The sequence below is a fragment of the Rutidosis leptorrhynchoides genome, chromosome 8 (genome assembly GCF_046630445.1).
Source record: "Rutidosis leptorrhynchoides isolate AG116_Rl617_1_P2 chromosome 8, CSIRO_AGI_Rlap_v1, whole genome shotgun sequence".
Taxonomy (NCBI): domain Eukaryota; kingdom Viridiplantae; phylum Streptophyta; class Magnoliopsida; order Asterales; family Asteraceae; genus Rutidosis; species Rutidosis leptorrhynchoides.
Genome location: NC_092340.1, coordinates 43,062,862 through 43,081,626, shown reverse-complemented (window position 1 = coordinate 43,081,626; position 18,765 = coordinate 43,062,862). Strand labels below are relative to the sequence as shown.

General features: G+C 34.0%; 1 protein-coding gene across 2 annotated transcripts; it reads left to right on the top strand.

Annotated features, from left to right (window-relative positions):
• Positions 1-8,122: 8,122 nt before the first annotated feature.
• On the top strand, positions 8,123-10,234 carry LOC139862793 (V-type proton ATPase subunit G 1-like). 2 transcript variants are annotated; one of them, XM_071851423.1, is made up of 4 exons: positions 8,123-8,180; positions 9,068-9,160; positions 9,324-9,424; positions 9,949-10,234. In XM_071851423.1, the coding sequence occupies exons 2-4, from the start codon at positions 9,070-9,072 to the stop codon at positions 10,090-10,092; spliced, it is 336 nt and encodes a 111-aa protein (XP_071707524.1). In that variant the 5' UTR covers positions 8,123-8,180; positions 9,068-9,069; the 3' UTR covers positions 10,093-10,234. The 2 variants fall into 2 exon arrangements, with proteins under 2 accessions (XP_071707524.1, XP_071707523.1); XM_071851422.1 differs by having other exon boundaries at positions 8,139-8,180; positions 9,065-9,160.
• Positions 10,235-18,765: the final 8,531 nt, after the last annotated feature.

Sequence of the window (18,765 nt, the reverse complement as noted above, 5' to 3'; positions counted from 1 at the left end):
GGGAGCTACTCCCATTGCTAAAACTCCTTATCGTTTAGCGCTGACGGAAATGCAAGAGTTGTTAAATAAAACCCAAGAGTTACTTGAAAAGGGTTTTATTCGTCTGAGTACTTCGCCATGGGGCGCTCGGTTTTATTCGTAAAGAAGAAGGATGGTAGCATGCGGATGTGCATCGATTATCGGGAGTTGAACAAAGTGACGATCAAGAATCGTTATCCTTTGCCTAGGATTGACGATTTGTTTGACCAACTCCAAGGTGCAACGTATTTCTCCAAAATCGACCTACGGTCCGGCTATCACCAAATGCGGGTCCGTGAGGAAGATATCGAGAAAACGGCCTTTCGAACGCGTTATGGGCATTTTGAATTTGTAGTTATGCCTTTTGGTCTTACTAATGCACCGGCGGCATTCATAGATCTTATGAACTGAGTGTGCCAACCTATGTTGGACAAGTCGGTGATTGTGTTCATTGACGATATACTAGTCTACTCGAAAAGTATGAACGAACATGAACATCATTTGCGTGAAGTATTGAAGACGTTACGAAAGGAGAAGTTGTATGCTAAGTTCTCCAAATGTGAATTTTGGCTAAGGGAGGTTCAATTCCTTGGCCACATTGTGAATAAAGACGGTATTCAAGTAGATCCGGAGAAGATAGAGACGGTGAAGAGTTGGAGATAACCGACTACGCCTACGGAGGTTTGAAGTTTTCTCGGATTGGCCGGTTATTATCGTCGGTTTATCTAAGACTTTTCTAAGATCGCTTCTTCATTGACGAAGTTTACGAGGAAGAACGTGAGATTTAATTGGGAGAACGAGCAAGAAATTTCTTTTCAGTTGCTAAAAGAGAAGTTGTGTCAAGCTCCGGTGTTAGTGTTGCTGGAAGGAGTGGAAGACATGACGGTTTTTTGTGATGCTTCGTTAAATGGGCTCGGGTGTGTTCTAATGCAAAGAGGTAAAGTCATCGCTTATGCCTCTCGACAACTAAAGGAACACGAAACGAGATATCCGACTCATGATCTTAAGTTAGCGGCGGTTGTGCATGCGTTGAAAATTTGGCGCCATTACTTGTATGGTGTCAAGAGTACGATTTATTCGGATCATAAGAGTTTGAAACACCTCTTCAATCAACGAGATTTGAATTATCGCCAACGTAGGTGGATGGATGTGGTAAAAGATTATGATTGTGAAATACTTTATCATTCAGGCAAGGCGAATGTGGTCGCGGATGCGTTAAGTCGAAAGAGTCACCACCCGGCGTTACGATTGGGATACGTATGATTATTACTAACGATTTTATTGAAAAACTTGGTGTGACTCAAATAGAGGCTTACGTTCACAACAAGCATGCGGAACGAATTGTGGGGCAATCGGAATTCATTACTATGGGTTCGCGTGGTTTGTTGTCTTTTCAAGGAAGGGTGTGGGTGCCTAAGATGGGTGATTACCGGCGGGTGCTACTTGATGAAGCACATAAGTCAAAGTATTCCATTCATCCGGGCGTGACAAAAATGTATCATGATTTGAGGAAGGATTATTGGTGGCCGGGCATGAAACGTGATGTTGTGAAGTATGTTGAGCAATGCGTCACGTGTTTGCAAGTTAAAGCCGAACACCAAAAGCCGTATGGTAAGTTACAACCGTTAGAAATTCCGAAGTGGAAATGGGAGCACATTACCATGGATTTCATTACAAAGTTTCCTAAAACGGCGAGAACCCAATTTGATTCGATTTGGGTGATAGTTGATAGGTTAACGAAAAGTGCTTTGTTTCTTCCCATTAAAGAAGCAATATCGTCGGAGGCCTTGGCTAAGTTGTTTATCAAGGAGGTGGTCTCGCGACATGGGGTTCCTATATCTATTATTTCGGATCGAGATACCCGTTTCACATCTCGGTTTTGGGAAAAGTTTCACGAAGATATGGGTACACAATTAAAATTGAGCACGGCGTATCATCCTCAAACGAACGGTCAAACTGAACGTACGAATCAAACATTGGAGGATATATTACGGGCGTGTATTATTGATTTTGGTGGTAGTTGGGATGAGCATTTGCCTTTAGTGGAATTCTCGTACAATAATAGTTATCATACTAGTATAGGGATGCCACCATATAAGATGCTTTATGGGCGTAGGTGTCGAACTCCAATTTGTTGGGGTGAAGTGGGTCAGAGGGAAATCGGGAGTACCGATTTGGTTTTGGAGACGAATAACAAGATTGATATTATTCGGGATCATTTGAAGAAGGCTCAAGATAGACGAATGATGCTTAAGGTTTTGCCATGGAAAGGTATTATTCGATTCCAAAAACGGGGAAAGTTAGCTCCTCGGTTTATTGGGTCATTTAAAGTTTTAGCCCGTGTTGGTGAAGTCGCGTATCGTTTGGAATTACCCGAAGAGCTTGCGGGGATCCATAATACATTTCATGTTTCCCATCTCCGTAAGTGTCTTGCGGATGATTCCTCTTGGGTGCCATTAGACGAGATTGGGCTAAATAATAAGTTGGAGTGTATTGAGGAACCGATTGCCATACTTGATGAGAAGGTCAAAAGGTTGAGACATAAAGAGGTTAGGACTTTTAAAGTCCGATGGCGTCGTATTAAAGGTTCCGAGTTTACTTGGGAGCCCGAAGAATTTGTGTTGGTTTATCTTCCCTCTTGTCATGCGGCTTGGATCGCGAGGACGCGTCCCGATTCAAGTGGGGGAGAGTTGTAAGACCCGATTATTTGTAGTGTACATAAGTGTAATTAAGATACTTGAAGTGGGGTTTTGTTGTACATATTCAAAAGGGGACAGATTCTGATCTGGGGGTTTTACGTGCCGCGCAGGGTGTTGGCGCGCTGCGCCGATAGTCTGTGACAGATTCCTCTCTTTTAAATTAAATATTTTGAGGGAAAATTGGTAAATTCACTAAAGGGCCGACTTTAAGACTCTAGATTCAGTTTGGTGAGCCTCATAACACCATTTTCATCTACTTCACCTCTTCCAAATTAATTTAGTGAGAGAAAGGGTTTTCTAGAGTGAGAGAACTCAAATCAAGGAAGAAGAAGCCGATTTCGGGACTAAGTGCAAGCTTTAAAGTTGTTCATCTATCCTCTAGCTACGTTTTGGTTGTAGTGGTATGCTCTAATCTTGATTTCCTTATTTAATTTTGTTAAGGGTTAGGGTTTGGGTTAATGTTGAACTTAAAACCCATTTGTTTGAGATTTGGGGTTTTTGGGTGAATTTGGGTCATGAGACTCAAAGATGACTAACCTAGGGCTTTCAAAGTGTTAATTGATATCTATGAACTTAAATAGGTTAGTTAATTACTAGCACATGTATATATAAGTAAATAGGTGATGTGTGGGTTAGTGGATGACCCGAATTGGGTGTGTTGACCTTAAATTGGTCAAATGGGTCAAGATGGACCTAAGTTAGTTAATGTTGGTGAGTAATGCATAAACCTTGGGTTGAAATGTGTTTTAAGAGCTAACTTGGCTAATGTTAGGGTTTTGGCGAAAGATGACCCAATCTTAGGGTTAAGTGTCCAAATGGGTCAAAATGACCTAGTAATGGTGAGTGTTGTGAGTTTGACCAACTTAAATGAATGATTGATTATATGTACATTGTATAGGTGCGTTACCTCGAAGTTTCAAGTTTGGGTTATTGATTCACCGAAGGCGTAAGGTGAGTGGAATAAGTATACATGTACGTATATGATGTGTTTATTTGTATGAGTGGATATGTGTTGTCCAAGTTAGTGCTATATGTGTTGTACACTAACGATTATATAAATGGATATGCGTTGTCCAATTTAGTGATATATGTTTTGTACACTAACGATTTTGTAAACGGATATGTGTTGTCCAAGGATTAGTGATATATGTGTTGTACACTAACGGTTGTTATGAACGTCGGTGGGAAATTTGAGTACCATTCCTCTTACGATTGGTTAACCATGGATGTGTGAATAGGGTATTAGCATATTTAATTATGGACTATATGCTATTGTTGTCGCTAGCTCGTTATGTATTGCGGATATTGGTTTGTGCATGATGGTTGCATAGTTGTTAAATTGCTAGCTTAAATCCGGTATTGTGTAAGTGAATGCAAGTAGATAGATTATATATGTGTATGTATAATTATTGCATTCACTAAGCTTTGCTTACCCTCTCATTGTTTATCCTTTTTATAGGCTCCGACGTGGATAAGGGTAAGGGCGTTATTTTGGATTAGAGATTCCCGCTTTATCGTTGGGGGAGCTTTTTGGATGTGTTAGCTTTTGGAGTTTGACCGAGACTTGAGTAGTTTAACCCCAAACACCATGCTCGTAGTGTCGTTTGGTATTTAAACTTTTTGCGGTCGAAACTCACGTTATGTATTAAACTCATAATTCGGGCCGATGTGGGCCCCGCTTTGTAAAACTTATTTTATGTTTGAATCGTGTTAGTTTTACATATTGGAATATGTTGTTTAAAGAGTTTCGTCTAAATATGTCGGGAAGTGGACGATCTTTTTCGCAAAAAAGGAAAAGTTGGACAGGCCGTTTTGGCGCGCCGCGCAGGTCAGTGGCGCGCCGTGCCACTATGCTGTACAAAAATATTTTTTTTATTTGCATATTTCGATTTCATATGGGTTGGGTTGTTACAGTTGACCTCTCTAAGCTGAACCTAACAGATCAAGGTTCCAACTACAACAACAACAACAACTACTTGTGCACATGAAACCAGTCAACTACTACTACTACTACTACAGGCACCTAATACTACTAAAAGTATGGCAACCCTAACTGTGATCAACTGTACAACATAACTACTAGACATGGAAACAAACAACAATATAAACATAGTAGCACAACTTGCTACTCTATACTACACCAGGAGATAATCCCACTCACCGATTACCAGCAACAGAAGGCACTCAGAATTCTAATGTTACTGAGCCTTCTCTTCATCCTTATCACCTGAGAATAGACATAATTCAGTCAGTAATCATGTCTTAATAACAACCCGACAATAATATAACAACCAATATCAACACTTAATCACTTTACAACTGGTCTGCCAACTGTACAAGTAACACCATTACACGCACGTTTGATAACACTCAACCGTGCGGTTGACAACTCACTCGTACGTTTGGTCTATGACCAAACATCCTACAGTGATTCATCTGATCCGTACGGTTTACCACACAAGTGACCAGTGACTCGTACGAGTCACGTATCAACCGTACGTATCATCACAATTAAAACATAAGTTCCCATCACCACTCACTCGCACGGTTCATCACACGGTTGACTACCTCAACCGTACGAGTGAATGCTCACTCGTGCGAGTGATGAAGAACAGTAACAACAACTATATAAACGGGTTTTGACTCACTATGAACAACATAAAACATCAATTCATACACTAAATCAACACATACAATCATGTAATCACTATACGATAAGTCTACATCATAACTTTAACCAATAACGACATTCAAATGCGTGCAAAACAAGACATAAACGCTAAAACCCCTTTTTCTGACAAAATAAAGTTTGATCAAGTTTTTTAAAAGTTTACCATTGAAAAGTACTCTTCAATACGATTCCAACAATATTTGATTCATCAAAAACGGAGTTACGGTTTAAAAGTTACACTCTTTTCAATTTTACCAAAAGCTGACCATTGCTCAACCGCGTGGTTGAACTGTCAAAAGTGTGGGTGATGATGAACAGCTCCAGCTCGCTGTTTTCGCATTTTTTGACCCCAAAATATGATTTTTGCTCAATCTGATCATGAAACTTACTTACAAACATCATATAACAACTATATAACTTATTTCTAACATCCATTAGCACTAACAAACACATTTCATGAAGATTCAAGCTAAAATGCACACTTTTTACTCAAGAACATAAAAACCCAAATTACACAAGATTCAAGTAATGATTCAAGCATGCTAACCTGGTTTGATGATCACAAAGATGATATGAATCAATCCTTAAAGCCTCACAATCCAATTTCTAGCTTAGATTCAATTAGGGTTTTCAAGTAGGAGAATTTAAGTACGGTGTGTGTGTTTGGAAGTTCAAGAAAATAAGAGAAGGAGCTGATGACTAGCTTTTATATTTATGTTAGACACAATACCCCATCACACATGGGTATTTACCAGTTATCTGATAACTTTCGCACTTAATTTGACTGCCCTAACAGAGTCCAAATTAAATAAACAAACCTGTTCTGTGATCCTAGTTACAAACTGGTCTTAACCAAATAAACAATTAATTAAAAACATACAATTATTAAAATCACTAATTACGCCATACCCAAGTATACAATGGTCATTTCAACTAGACCCAAAACGCGGATGTTACAAGTATATGCAGGAATAAAGATAGGTCAGTTTCTTTATCTCAAGAAAAGTATATTTGTAAGGTTCTTGAAAAGTTCATAATGAATGGTGAGTCTACAAAGCCAAGAAACACACCGTTGGGAAGTCATCTAAAGCTTTCTAAACATCAGTCTCCTAAAACTGAAGTAGAAAAAGCAGAAATGGCTAAGGTTCCTTATGCATCCGCCGTGGGTAGTCTAATGTACGATATGGTGTGTACAAGACCTGATATAGCACATGCAGTTGGGATGGTTAGTCGTTTTATGTCAGCTCCGGGGAAAGAACATTGGGAAGCAGTGAAGTGGATACTGCGGTATTTAAAGGGTACTTCCAAAGTTGGGTTATGTTTCAAGGGCAGTGATACTACTCTCAAGGATTATTCTGATGCAGATATGGGTAGATGCAATAATACCTTCAAGAGCACCACCGGGTATGTATTCACTATAGGAGGAACCGCAGTGAGTTGGATGTCTAGGCTTCAAAAGAGCGTGGCTCTGTCTACTACTGAAGCAGAATACATGGCTTTGACTGAAGCCAGTAAAGAACTAGTGTGGTTGAAGACATTCAGGAAAGAACTGGGTAGCAAACAGACAAAATATGTCTTATATTGTGATAATGAGAGCGCAGTCAAATTAGCAAAGAATCCAGTTTATCATGCTAAGACGAAGCACATTGGCATGAAGTATCACTTTATCAGAGAACGGATAAGCAATGGAACATTTAATCTGGAGAGCATTACAGGTTCAAAGAATCCAACAGATATGTTCACCAAACCAGTAACGCTGGATAAGTTGAAGCTGTGCATAGCTTCAACTGGCCTTCAGGAACACTGAAGAGAATGCAGGAACTAGAGAGAGAAGAGACGAGCAAAGTTTTGCATTGCAGAAGTACAAGAGTGCAGATCGATGGTATTCGAAGCCTCCAAGTGGGAGATTGTTAAGGGTGTAGGCTTCGGTATAACTTAGCAGATAAGCTAAGTAATACGGCTGGCAGATTACTTGGTGACCAAGTTAGGGAATGGCCAACCCTAATTTAGTCTGGGCCGGTTATTAGGTTTAATTAGACTAGGGTTTGTCTTAAACCTTGTCTATAAATACTCTCTCATATGTACTTGTAATGTATCACCTCAAAATTAATAATACTCTCTAGTTCCAAAGTGGATGTAGGTTTCACATCGAAACTGAACCACTATAATTCTTGTGTCGTGTTCTTTCTTTTCTGTGTTTTATTCTGCTATTGTGTGTTACTCTGATCAAGTGTAGGTTAAAGCATAACAAATGAGATATTAGTGTCCAAGTTAAATAAATGACAAATCTTGTGACATTTGAAACCATGTAGCAGTCATGGATAGTGTTAATAGCAGATAAAAAAGTTCAGTAAGCCAACCGAAAAAACTCCGCGTCACAGCAAATCTGATTTGGAAAACAACAGTATACATGAAACACAATAGCAATTTCTAATTTCTAATTAAAATGACCACAAGATGTTACTTATGAACTATGTACTTACAACTGAAAATGTTGTTATGATTTAAAGCTTTAATTAAATAAGAAAATAATGCTACTTTTCTATATGCTAGAGAGTGTCTTTTCTTACAATAAATTTGCTGTAAAAAATTACAATTAAAATTAAAACTTATATCTTAATTAACTAACTAACAAAAGTAATTTTTTTTCAAAAGAAAGATGAAGGGTTAATTGTGTAAATAAGAATTAAAATAATAAACCAACATATATAGATCTCCTCCATCATCAGCAGTTTCTCCACCTTACTTGGCCTCATCATCAAATCATTTGACTGTATCCTCTCTTTTATTAGGTATGTCCATTTCTCTCCTTATTTTAGATCTTCTAACTTTGCTTTGTGGGTCAACATTGATCTTTGTTACTGTTGATAATCTTAAATGTTAATTCTTTGTAATCCTTGATCTAGGTTTTAGTTTTTTTTTTTCCACATTTTATGGTTGTTTAGTTAAACTTAGTGCAATAAAGATTGAATCTTTAATCTTAAAGATTCTTGATCGTTTCAAATTGACTGATTTCCAAGCATTTTTCTTGAAAAAAGATTGCTTTTTTGTTTGATTTATGTAGTAAATATTGTGTAATTACTATCTGGGTAATGCTAATTTGCATATTGGTTTGATGATTATAGCAGTTAGATTTGGTTTGAATACTTAAGTAATTCCATCTGTGGCTTATCAAGACTTGTTAGGTCAATGTTTTAATTGAATCAAAACTCTAAAATTTTGCTTTTAGCTATCAAGATCATGATGATTTAACACATTGGTGCTCTAAGATGACTTGTTTTTGTATTGCTAAATTGGATCATGCTATATGTAGTCCTTTCAATGTATGCCACTTATGGCCTTATGGGTTATTTTATCGAGTGTTTTCGTAGTGATCATCATGACGTTGAAGGAATTAAATGAAATAATTAGCAGCAATAAACTGATTTAAATTTATGATTTTTAGGTAATCTTCTATCGATCATCATAAAAGCAGTTTTGTTGAAGCACCTCTTGAGGAACTTAAATTTATAGATTAAAGTTACATCCTTTTTTTTTTTTTTTTCTAATTGTACCTTCATGGTCGTATGATTCAGTTTTCAAATTGAAAAGGGATATGTTTAGCTAAATGAAATTTTTGTTTATATTTATTTACATTCTATACATTCTATATATTGTGACATTTGGAATCATGTAGCAAACATGGATGGTGGTAGCAGGGGCCAAAACGGAATTCAATCACTATTATCAGCAGAGCAAGAAGCTCAGCAGATTGTCAATGCTGCCCGAAGTGGTATTTACTCTTCGCACTCATCTGATCCTCAGATATCTGCTTCTATATTATATCCATATAGAATGTCTTTTTGACTTCAAGAGTCAAACGAACTACTAGTTTATATGCACCATTTGTGTATTTCGTTAGTTCAAGCTTCGTATACAACTCTTGTTTTTTACAGCGAAGTTGGCTAGACTAAAACAGGCCAAAGACGAGGCTGAGAGAGAGGTTGCTGAATTTCGTGCTCAAATGGAAGCTGATTTCCAAAGAAAGCTCGCCGAGGTAAAGTTTAGTTCAAAATTAGAACAAAAAGAAAAAAGAAAGTACCGAAAAACATCTCATAAAAAACTGAGATTTTTATGGATAAATTTTTAAAAAAAGTTCTATATTTGCACTCATTTTGGGAAAACTGAAAACTGAAATTGTAACTGAAAACTGCAACGCGAGACTGAAATGTGAAACTGAAAACAGAAACGTGAAAGTGAGAGCTAAAACCTGAATCTGAATCTTGAAACTGAAACACAGATCAACCCATGTACACGTTGGACCCGTCACTATTTAGTGGACTTCATGGATTTAGACCCAATGGAGCCATACCTTTTTATTTGACTAAGACCCATATGGGTTCTAGAGAAACCCATTAGACCCATAATAAGGAGTTTGGGTTTACTTTGCCAGGCATAGTAAATATCTTTTTGTTGTTGTTGTTGTTGTTGTTGTTGTTGTTGTTGTTGTGTTTACGACTTTACGGTGTTGTTGTATTGCATAAAACTTATGCCTAAACTATTTTTATTCATGACTAACAGTCAAGTGGGGACTCGGGCGCCAATGTGATGCGTCTTGATAAGGAAACCGAGGGAAAGATTCAACATTTGAAGACAGAAGCAGATAAAATCTCACATGACGTCGTTGGGATGCTTTTGAAGCATGTCACCTCGGTTAAGTGCTGATGAAATAATGATCTCCCGAGTTTGCAGAATGTGTTCTTGTTTAATATTACTATGGTTCTTCCCGTTTGTATTTCAAGTATGTTCAATCATTTTATCGTATTGTGTTTTTCTTCAATTGAATTCAACCTTTTTGCTTTTGTAACATTAATTGTCCATAGCACACACGAGTAGGGATGGCATTGGGCTGGGATTAGTTAATCCTAGACCTCAACACGATTAAATAAATCCGTCTCGGACCCTCACCCGTTGGGTCCCCATTTAGTTACCAACCATCGGTAAGTGGATTTCCCCACGGGTATCAGGGTTCCTGTTTACTTACTAAGTATTGGTTAAACGGGTTTTCCCACATGAATTCGAGTCTTTTTCGGATATACGGGCCGTGTAATCGGGTATACGGGCTCGGTGTATGGACTCGGGTCTTTTTTCGGCTATACGGGCTGGGTAATTGGGTTTTGTCTAAAATTATACCCGGCTCCGGAACCGCGAAAAAATCAAAAACCAGGCCCTAGACCCATTTACCCGGCTGGAAACCGGCCCCCATCAGGTACGGGATTCTTTTGCCATCCCTACACACGAGCTTATATCGATGTCTGTAGCAGCGGAAAATAAGCACAAACAACTGAAGTACTTATGCGTCATATATCACCTTCCAAAGAAGCACAAACAACTGAAATTCATCATAATTTGAACGACATTGTGCGTATAACGCTAACTACGTCATGTTTACTTTATAACTGAAAGTTTAAAGTACTCGTTCGTTCTTAATCTTAAGATGACTACTTCTATAGTCAAAAAAGAAAATTTGTATGAGTTGAAATTAGGTAAAGAAGTTGGTCAAAAAAGCAATATACCCACGAGAATTTCTTCACAATATGACTAACTTTATATTTAAATACACGAGTTTCAAATACTGAAAATAGTCAAGTTAAAACAGTTAATGAAAATTTGTTCTTAATGAAAGGTTAACTTTAGGACCTCACTAGTTACCAATAAGGCAATAACCCTGTTCACATCCCAAAAACAATGGGAAGATTACAATCTTATTCTAGTGCAGGGGCTTTAATGGTCAAGATTACTAATTTAATGATCAATGATGTATAATATCACCAATGATAAGTACGGAGTAAATTCTTTAAGGTGTTTCTTCGGATGATCCCAATCGCTGTTAAAAAAAAAGAAAAAGAAAAAAAAAACATATCAGTTTAAATTTATCCCAGAAATAATGAATGAGGGAGTAATTAATAAAATAAAACATTATTTTGCCGTGAGGAAGGCCCAATGTAAATATGGGCTATATCTCCATAACATTACCTTAACCTAATTTGGGCTTTAAAGATAATGTAACTCGTGTACATTACAAATTAGACTACTAGATTTAATATGACACAAAATACCATAACATTACACTGTATAACATATCATATATCATATATATATATATATATATATATGTTTTTTTTTTTTCAAAAAACAAAACTATATAGATAACAAATCATATATCATATATAGCATACAAAATACCGTTACATTTATACTTATATTTTTGAGCTGCAAATTTGAGTTCTCTGAAATTCTATTTATAGAGCTGAAACGAAATTCTATATATAGAGTTGAAACGTTATCCGATATATTCTTTTTTTGGGAAAGCTGATGTGTATTAAAAAACTAAAAAATTTCTTTAATAATCCGATATATAATAATCCGATATATTTCTTTAAAATCTCAAAAAAAAATTATCGTGAAATCTTATCCGAATAAAATACATCGCGCAAAGCGCAACTCGCGTGAACCACCTTGCGAGTTGCATGTCATCAAAGATACTTGGTGCGTGTAATTATTTTAGATAAAATTTTGTACTCCCTTCGTCCCATCTTAAATGTCCACTGTTGACTTTTCAAATTCTTCTTTTGTCAACTTTGACAGTAAATATTTCTATTTGTGTTATATAATACTTGATGAAAATTATATGGAATGAAAACACATTTAAGACTCAATTCATTCATATAAGTTCCATTAAATATTATATAGCACAAATAAAAATATTTACGGTCAAAGTTAAAAAATAAAAACTTTAAAAAGTCAACAGTGGACATTTAAGATAGGACGGAGAGTAGTTACTTGAATAGTTTACACTATAAAAAAATTAGAAACACTAGGATGGTTGTGAATATTCCAGGCCGAAGGGAACAAAAAATGTACGTATGTGATAGAGACATGGCTTCAACGGGAATACAAATACCAAGAAAGCCACTTGATGTGGGCCTGCGGATGTAATAAATAAAATAAATATTTAAAGAATAAAGCCATAGCCAATAAGAAATACTGTAAAGACTACAAATTTCAAGACGAACCCAGATACAGTGTTCCTAAAGTAAATTGCATTGCTGCTGCGCTTTTCAATAAATAAATAAATGAAAAAGACAAGAAATTACTAGCTTTATCATAATCATCCACTTATATGCTATTAACAATATATATTTATTTTTAAAGTAAACTCACACACCCACATAATACTAACACGAATATATATATATCACGAAATATTCTAAACAAGACTCGAACCCTCAATCTCAAGGTTGTAAGGGTGACATCAATACTGCCAAACTATTAAATCTTTTGTTACTATTAACAAAATATAAGGTATGTTTGATATACTAAGTGGTTGTTGGTAATTAACTGTTAGTAGCTAATACCTGTTAGTTTCTAAAATATTTGGCTAATCAAAAATTGAATATAATTTATATAATATTAAACTAATATATAAGTTGTTAATATTATTGCACATATGTTTGAGATATGATTTTTGTAGATATCTTAATTTACAGATCAAATTATGTGTAGTCGGATTTGAAATCCTATCTGAATCTTTAATTTAAACTTTTTTCTAATTTCTATCACTTCGTATGTTTGAAACGGTAACCATTCAGGTCAACTTTTCCGTTCTAGTCAATATATGTGTGTATGTATATTGAATTAAAAAAAAAATTTGTACAACTTCCTTTATAACTTTTTTTTTATTGGAAACGTGAGAGATAGTTTTATTTTTTCATTTGATTTTAGTTTTGATATTTGAATTCGGTTTCGGTTTGATATTTCAGTTTCGGTTTTCATATTTCAGTTTAGATTCGGTCTTGATATTAACATTTTGTTTATATTATCTATGAGAAGCAACAACACAGGTTGTTTTCACAGCGATTATCAGTTACGTGTGTAAGAATCCGACGAGATCATAACGACTACAACTAAACACTCTCGACTCGCTCATGAGGTATACCATATCGTCGGTGGGGTGGGGTGGTGGAATATACTCAGCGACACAATTCGTACTTCGTATAAATTATCCTATATACTAAAAGGCACGCCGAATTTCGTCGTTTCAGTTGTTTCGAATTGTCATTTTGAGTTTGCGTTCACACTACAACCGGTCCCTCGACTTTCGCTCAATTTACACAACGACCCCTCAAGTTTACATTTTTCAGGGGTAGAAAGTGTAAATATATAATTTTATTAAAATAAAAGAAACTAATTCCACCCGAATTTCGTCGTTTCAGTTGTTTCGGATTGTCGTTTTGAGTTTGCGTTCACACTACAACCGGTCCATCGACTTTGGCTCAATTTACACAACGACCCCTCAAGTTTACATTTTTCAGGGGGTAGAAAGTGTAAATATATAATTTTATTAAAATAAAAGAAACTAATTTCACCCGAATTTTTAACAGGCCCTATCTTCTCGCTCGGTGCGAGTTAAATTTTTCCAAGACCACCGTTCAACTCGAAATAATTTTACGAACACAACGCGACTAATTATACGTGAAACGAACATCGTTAAAAAAACATAAATATTTTGAGCTATAATTCATACATATACATACACGTACAACAAACAACCCAAGCTATTAGATATATTAGGTACCAAACAACGTATATTCAAATTCGGCCGCGCGTTGAATACAACCGCAGCAACGCGCGATCGAATTTTTTTTAGTTAATCTACTATAACTCGTGTATCTATTATAAATTTTTTAAGGGCTACTAAATAGCTTTATACTTTTATTTTTGTTCTAATGTATGCTTTATACCAAGAAAAATAACAGTGTATGTCACATACTTTAAAAAAATGTTCTAATGTAGACTATTGGTGATCGGTTACCCGCGTGTGCAGTTCCTAAAGCTAACGAGCGTTAACATTTAGGCGTTTTTAGGATACGATTTCTTCATGAAAGTTGTTATAATTTCATCACCTAAAACTTGTGAACTAAAATCAAAACCTAAAAATTCGAGAAACGATCCAATTGAATTGTTGACCAAATTCTAAAAAACTTTCACTTTTCAATCTAGTGTTTAAAGAATTTTAACACGATCCGATGCAACACGAAGCTTGAAGGAGTAATTAGGAACCTGAAACTCTAATCAATTCGATCTATGAATGTTTATTGTTAACGTCCGTTAGTCCCAGGGACTGCACAAGGTAACCGGTCACCATAACCTACATTAGAACACTTTTGAAAAATATGTGACGTACACTGATATATTTCTGAATATATAGCTTACATTAGAAGAAAAATAAAAGTATAATATTAGGTGACCTTAACTCATTTTTTAAAGACTAACTCACACCGTATACTAATTTATATATATGATTCTGTAGCCTTAACTCATTTTTAAAAGACTAACTCATACTATATACTAATATATATATGAATGTTTATAAATGTTCGATTATGAATTCAAACATCACTTCTTGATTGAAAGTGTTCTTTTTTGTTGTAAAACATGTGTATCGGCAGGGACATGTTAGCCTATATTGAAACAATATGCAAATTTGTAGCTTTTGATAATTTCCTTATTGAAGTGTAATGATTCCATTATTTGTTTTTCCTTTTTCTGACAATCATAAGTTGTGATCGTTTTTCAGTTGGCTCAAATTAAACACATCTTGGGTATGCTTGATTCCATGTACTAAGATTCCAACTGAAGTGAACCGTGACAACCTTGAAATCAAACTAAATAGGTCAGCATCAAATTATTTTAGTTTCGTGAATTACTACGGAGTACTCACGTATATTAAAGAAATTAGAGTATTAATTAAAGTGCTCTCAATCATGACAAGCTTCTTCACCAGCACTAGCTGCTATCATGAGCGAAATTATGTGGGGGCATGATGGGCGCCTGCTCCCAGTGAATTTGTAATTTTCAGTGTAAAAATTCTAGATTTTTCGATTTTGCCTTCAATGGATTTTTTTGCCCAAAAGTTTTCATATATTACCCAAAAAAACCTTCGTATTTTGTCAAAAAACATTCGTATTTTGCCCAAAAGCCTCATTATTTTGCCCAAAAATCTTCATATTTTATCCAAAAACCTCCATATTTTGCCCCCCAAAAATTGCTACGTTTATAAAAAATAATTTCGTCCCAAGTGAAAAAAAGTTCCTACTTCTGCCACTGGGTATCATAGCACTTCATCACCAGGACTAATTCATGACTAAACACTACCAACCATGACATACAACTTCCAATAAATTGAAATCAATCTATTGTATCTAATAAATCTCTATAATGATGATTTCATAAATAAAGATTATTCAAACTTGAAAAAAATTAAAAAGAAAAAGAAAAATTATAAGCCTCCATAATAATGTTATTAAAATAATTGATTGTATTTAATAAAAATATTAACATGTTAGTTGTATAATATATGAAACATTATGTACAACCTTATAATAAAATACTTCCATTATCATATGTACAATATTTGAAATATTATCTACCACCTTATGGTAAAACACCTTCATGATCATATGTACAATATTTGAAGCATTATGTACAATTTTATGATAAAACACCCTCATAATTATATTTACAAATTTTAAAACAAATTGTACAATTTTTTACAAAATACCCCATTAAAATATGTACAAACTTTGAAACATATTGCACAATCTTCATATAATAATTATACTTTATTTTTTTAAAAAAAAAATTAAGAGACATTTGTAGTTACTAACGAATATTATTATAATTAAAAATATAATATAAATACTTAAGTTTTAAACAAACTTTAGAATATTATTATTTATTAGTATAATTATAATTATTAAAATATGGAATCTCTTTACGGTATTAATTACGTTACATATGTATGCGAAATACATGTCTCAATAAAAAGTTGTAATGTAAGCTTTTATGACAAGAAAAATAGTATTTGTGATGAAAATTGGAAAAGAGTAGTGGGAGAATGAATGTAGTTCATTTATTCTGACCAAGTTAACTACATCAAAATGAATGTAAAAAAAATGAGAAGTTTTTTAGTCGGAATCCGTGGTTTCACGCATCATTAAAATAAATGACCTTAGCATTTACATTCACTTATGTGACAACCCGAAAATTTCTGACCAAATTTAAACTTTATCTTTAAATGATTTAATGTTTTCGATACGATAAGCAAAGTCTGTAATGTTGAGTCTCAAAGTTTTGGAACTATACTCATGTAATCAATTATTCTTTGACTGTTCTCGAAGATTTACGAACAATATATATATAACTTAATGTGCATATATATATATATATATATATATATATATATATATATATATATATATATATATATATATATATATATATATATATATATGATTTCAAGTTATTTAGTAAACGATAGTAACATTCGATTATTGATTCGATTGATATTTAGATAAGTTAACTAAAACGTTTAAAATGAACCAGTAAAACACTAATTTGCTACAGTATTTTCGAATTGCTACAGTACCCGAAAAAGCTACAGTGTTTTCGAAAATCACTATTTGCTACAGTAAAAAAACTTTGCTACAGTAACTTTGCTACAGTAAAACACTATTTTAAAATAAAAATGTATATATGTATATGTATATACTACGAGACGATGATTTATAGAAGCAAATAACCAAAACACTCAATTGATTAAAGCTACACTTCGAGTGACATAGTTTATCAATGATTAAGTTTAATTTTTGATAAAGGTACACGTCGCGTAACGAAAAGTACTAGTTTTCTAAGCGTACGAAAATGCATTCGAGAAACCGGAACCGGGACATAAGTCGAGTAACAACGTACGGGTCAACGGACCAAAAATTACAAGTCAACTATGCACGTGAATATAATATAATATATAATTATATATATATATATATATATATATATATATATATATGTATATATATATATATATATATATGTATATATATATATATATATATATATATATTATAATATGTCGACAAGAATAAAAACAAAATGATGTGAGCTGGCTGAGGGACTCATGCGATCGCATGAGGTGCTGGGACAGAAATGATGCTATAAATTCGTTCGATTTCAGTTCTAGCGAAAACATATATCCTTCTATCTATCTGCTCTCTATATATTTATATTATAATTATTATTATTATTATTATTATTATTATTATTATTATTATTAAGATTAATATTATTATTAATCTTATTATTATTAGTAGTATTAGTATTATTATTATTTATACATAAAATACTACGACGAGGTTCTGCTCACATGTTTTTAAAATGGGTTTTGCGAGCGGGATAGAGCTAAGGAAATTATGGGTTATAGCTATGGAGGTTATGGGTATGTGTGACAACCCGGAAATTTTTGACCAATTTAAACTTTATCTTTAAATGATTTAACATTTTCGACACGATAAGCAAAGTCTGTAAAATCGAATCTCAAAATTTTTGAACTATTCAAGTACCCTTCGGTTGTTCTCAACGATTCGCGAACCATTATATGTAAATAGATACATATATATACTATAACTTGAAAACGTAACAAAGTTTTAATTGCATGATACCGTACATTAAACTTATTGGTTTATATATCTATTTGAATATATATGATTTCATGTTATTTAGTAAACGATAGTAACATTCGATTATTGATTCGATTGATATTTAGATAAGTTAACTAAAACGTTTAAGATGAACCAGTAAAACACTAATTTGCTACAGTATTTTCGAATTACTACAGTACCCGAAAAGCTACAGTGTTTTCGAAAATTACTATTTGCTACAGTAAAAAAAACTTTGCTATAGTAAGACACTATTTCAAAATGAAAATGTATATATGTATATGTATATACTACGAGACGATGATTTATAGAAGTAAATGATCAAAACACTCGAAAGTTTAAGATATACTTTGAGTGGTATAGTTTATGGATAACTTAAGGCTATATTTTGACAAAGGTACGTGACACGAAACGTAAAATGCAAGTTTTCTAAATGTTCGAAAGAACGTTCGAAAAATGGTAACCGGGACATAAGTCAAGTGATGACGTACGACTTATCGTAACTAAAATTACAAATCAACTATGCACGTGAATTTAATATAATATATAATTAATTATTTAAATTATATATATTATATATTTATTTATTATGTCGACAAGCTAGATTACAAAAACAATTTGAGCTGGCAATTGATCTCATGCGATCGCATGAGTATTGCACTCCAGAGTCATGCGATCGCATGACCACAGGGATCAGCAAACATCTATAAATTCGAGCGAGTTCAGGCTTAATCACACACACATATATTCATTTTTACTCAGTATGTATTTATTAATTATATTATTATTATTATTATTATTATTATTATTATTAAGATTAATATTATTATTAATCTTATTA

Bases quoted from the DNA above. Each gene is read 5' to 3' on its own strand.
- LOC139862793 (XM_071851423.1), top strand. From the start codon at position 9,070: ATGGATGGTGGTAGCAGGGGCCAAAACGGAATTCAATCACTATTATCA. The intron at 9,161-9,323 runs GTATTTACTCTT...TGTTTTTTACAG, and splicing joins TGTCAATGCTGCCCGAAGTG to CGAAGTTGGCTAGACTAAAA. The intron at 9,425-9,948 runs GTAAAGTTTAGT...CATGACTAACAG, and splicing joins TCCAAAGAAAGCTCGCCGAG to TCAAGTGGGGACTCGGGCGC.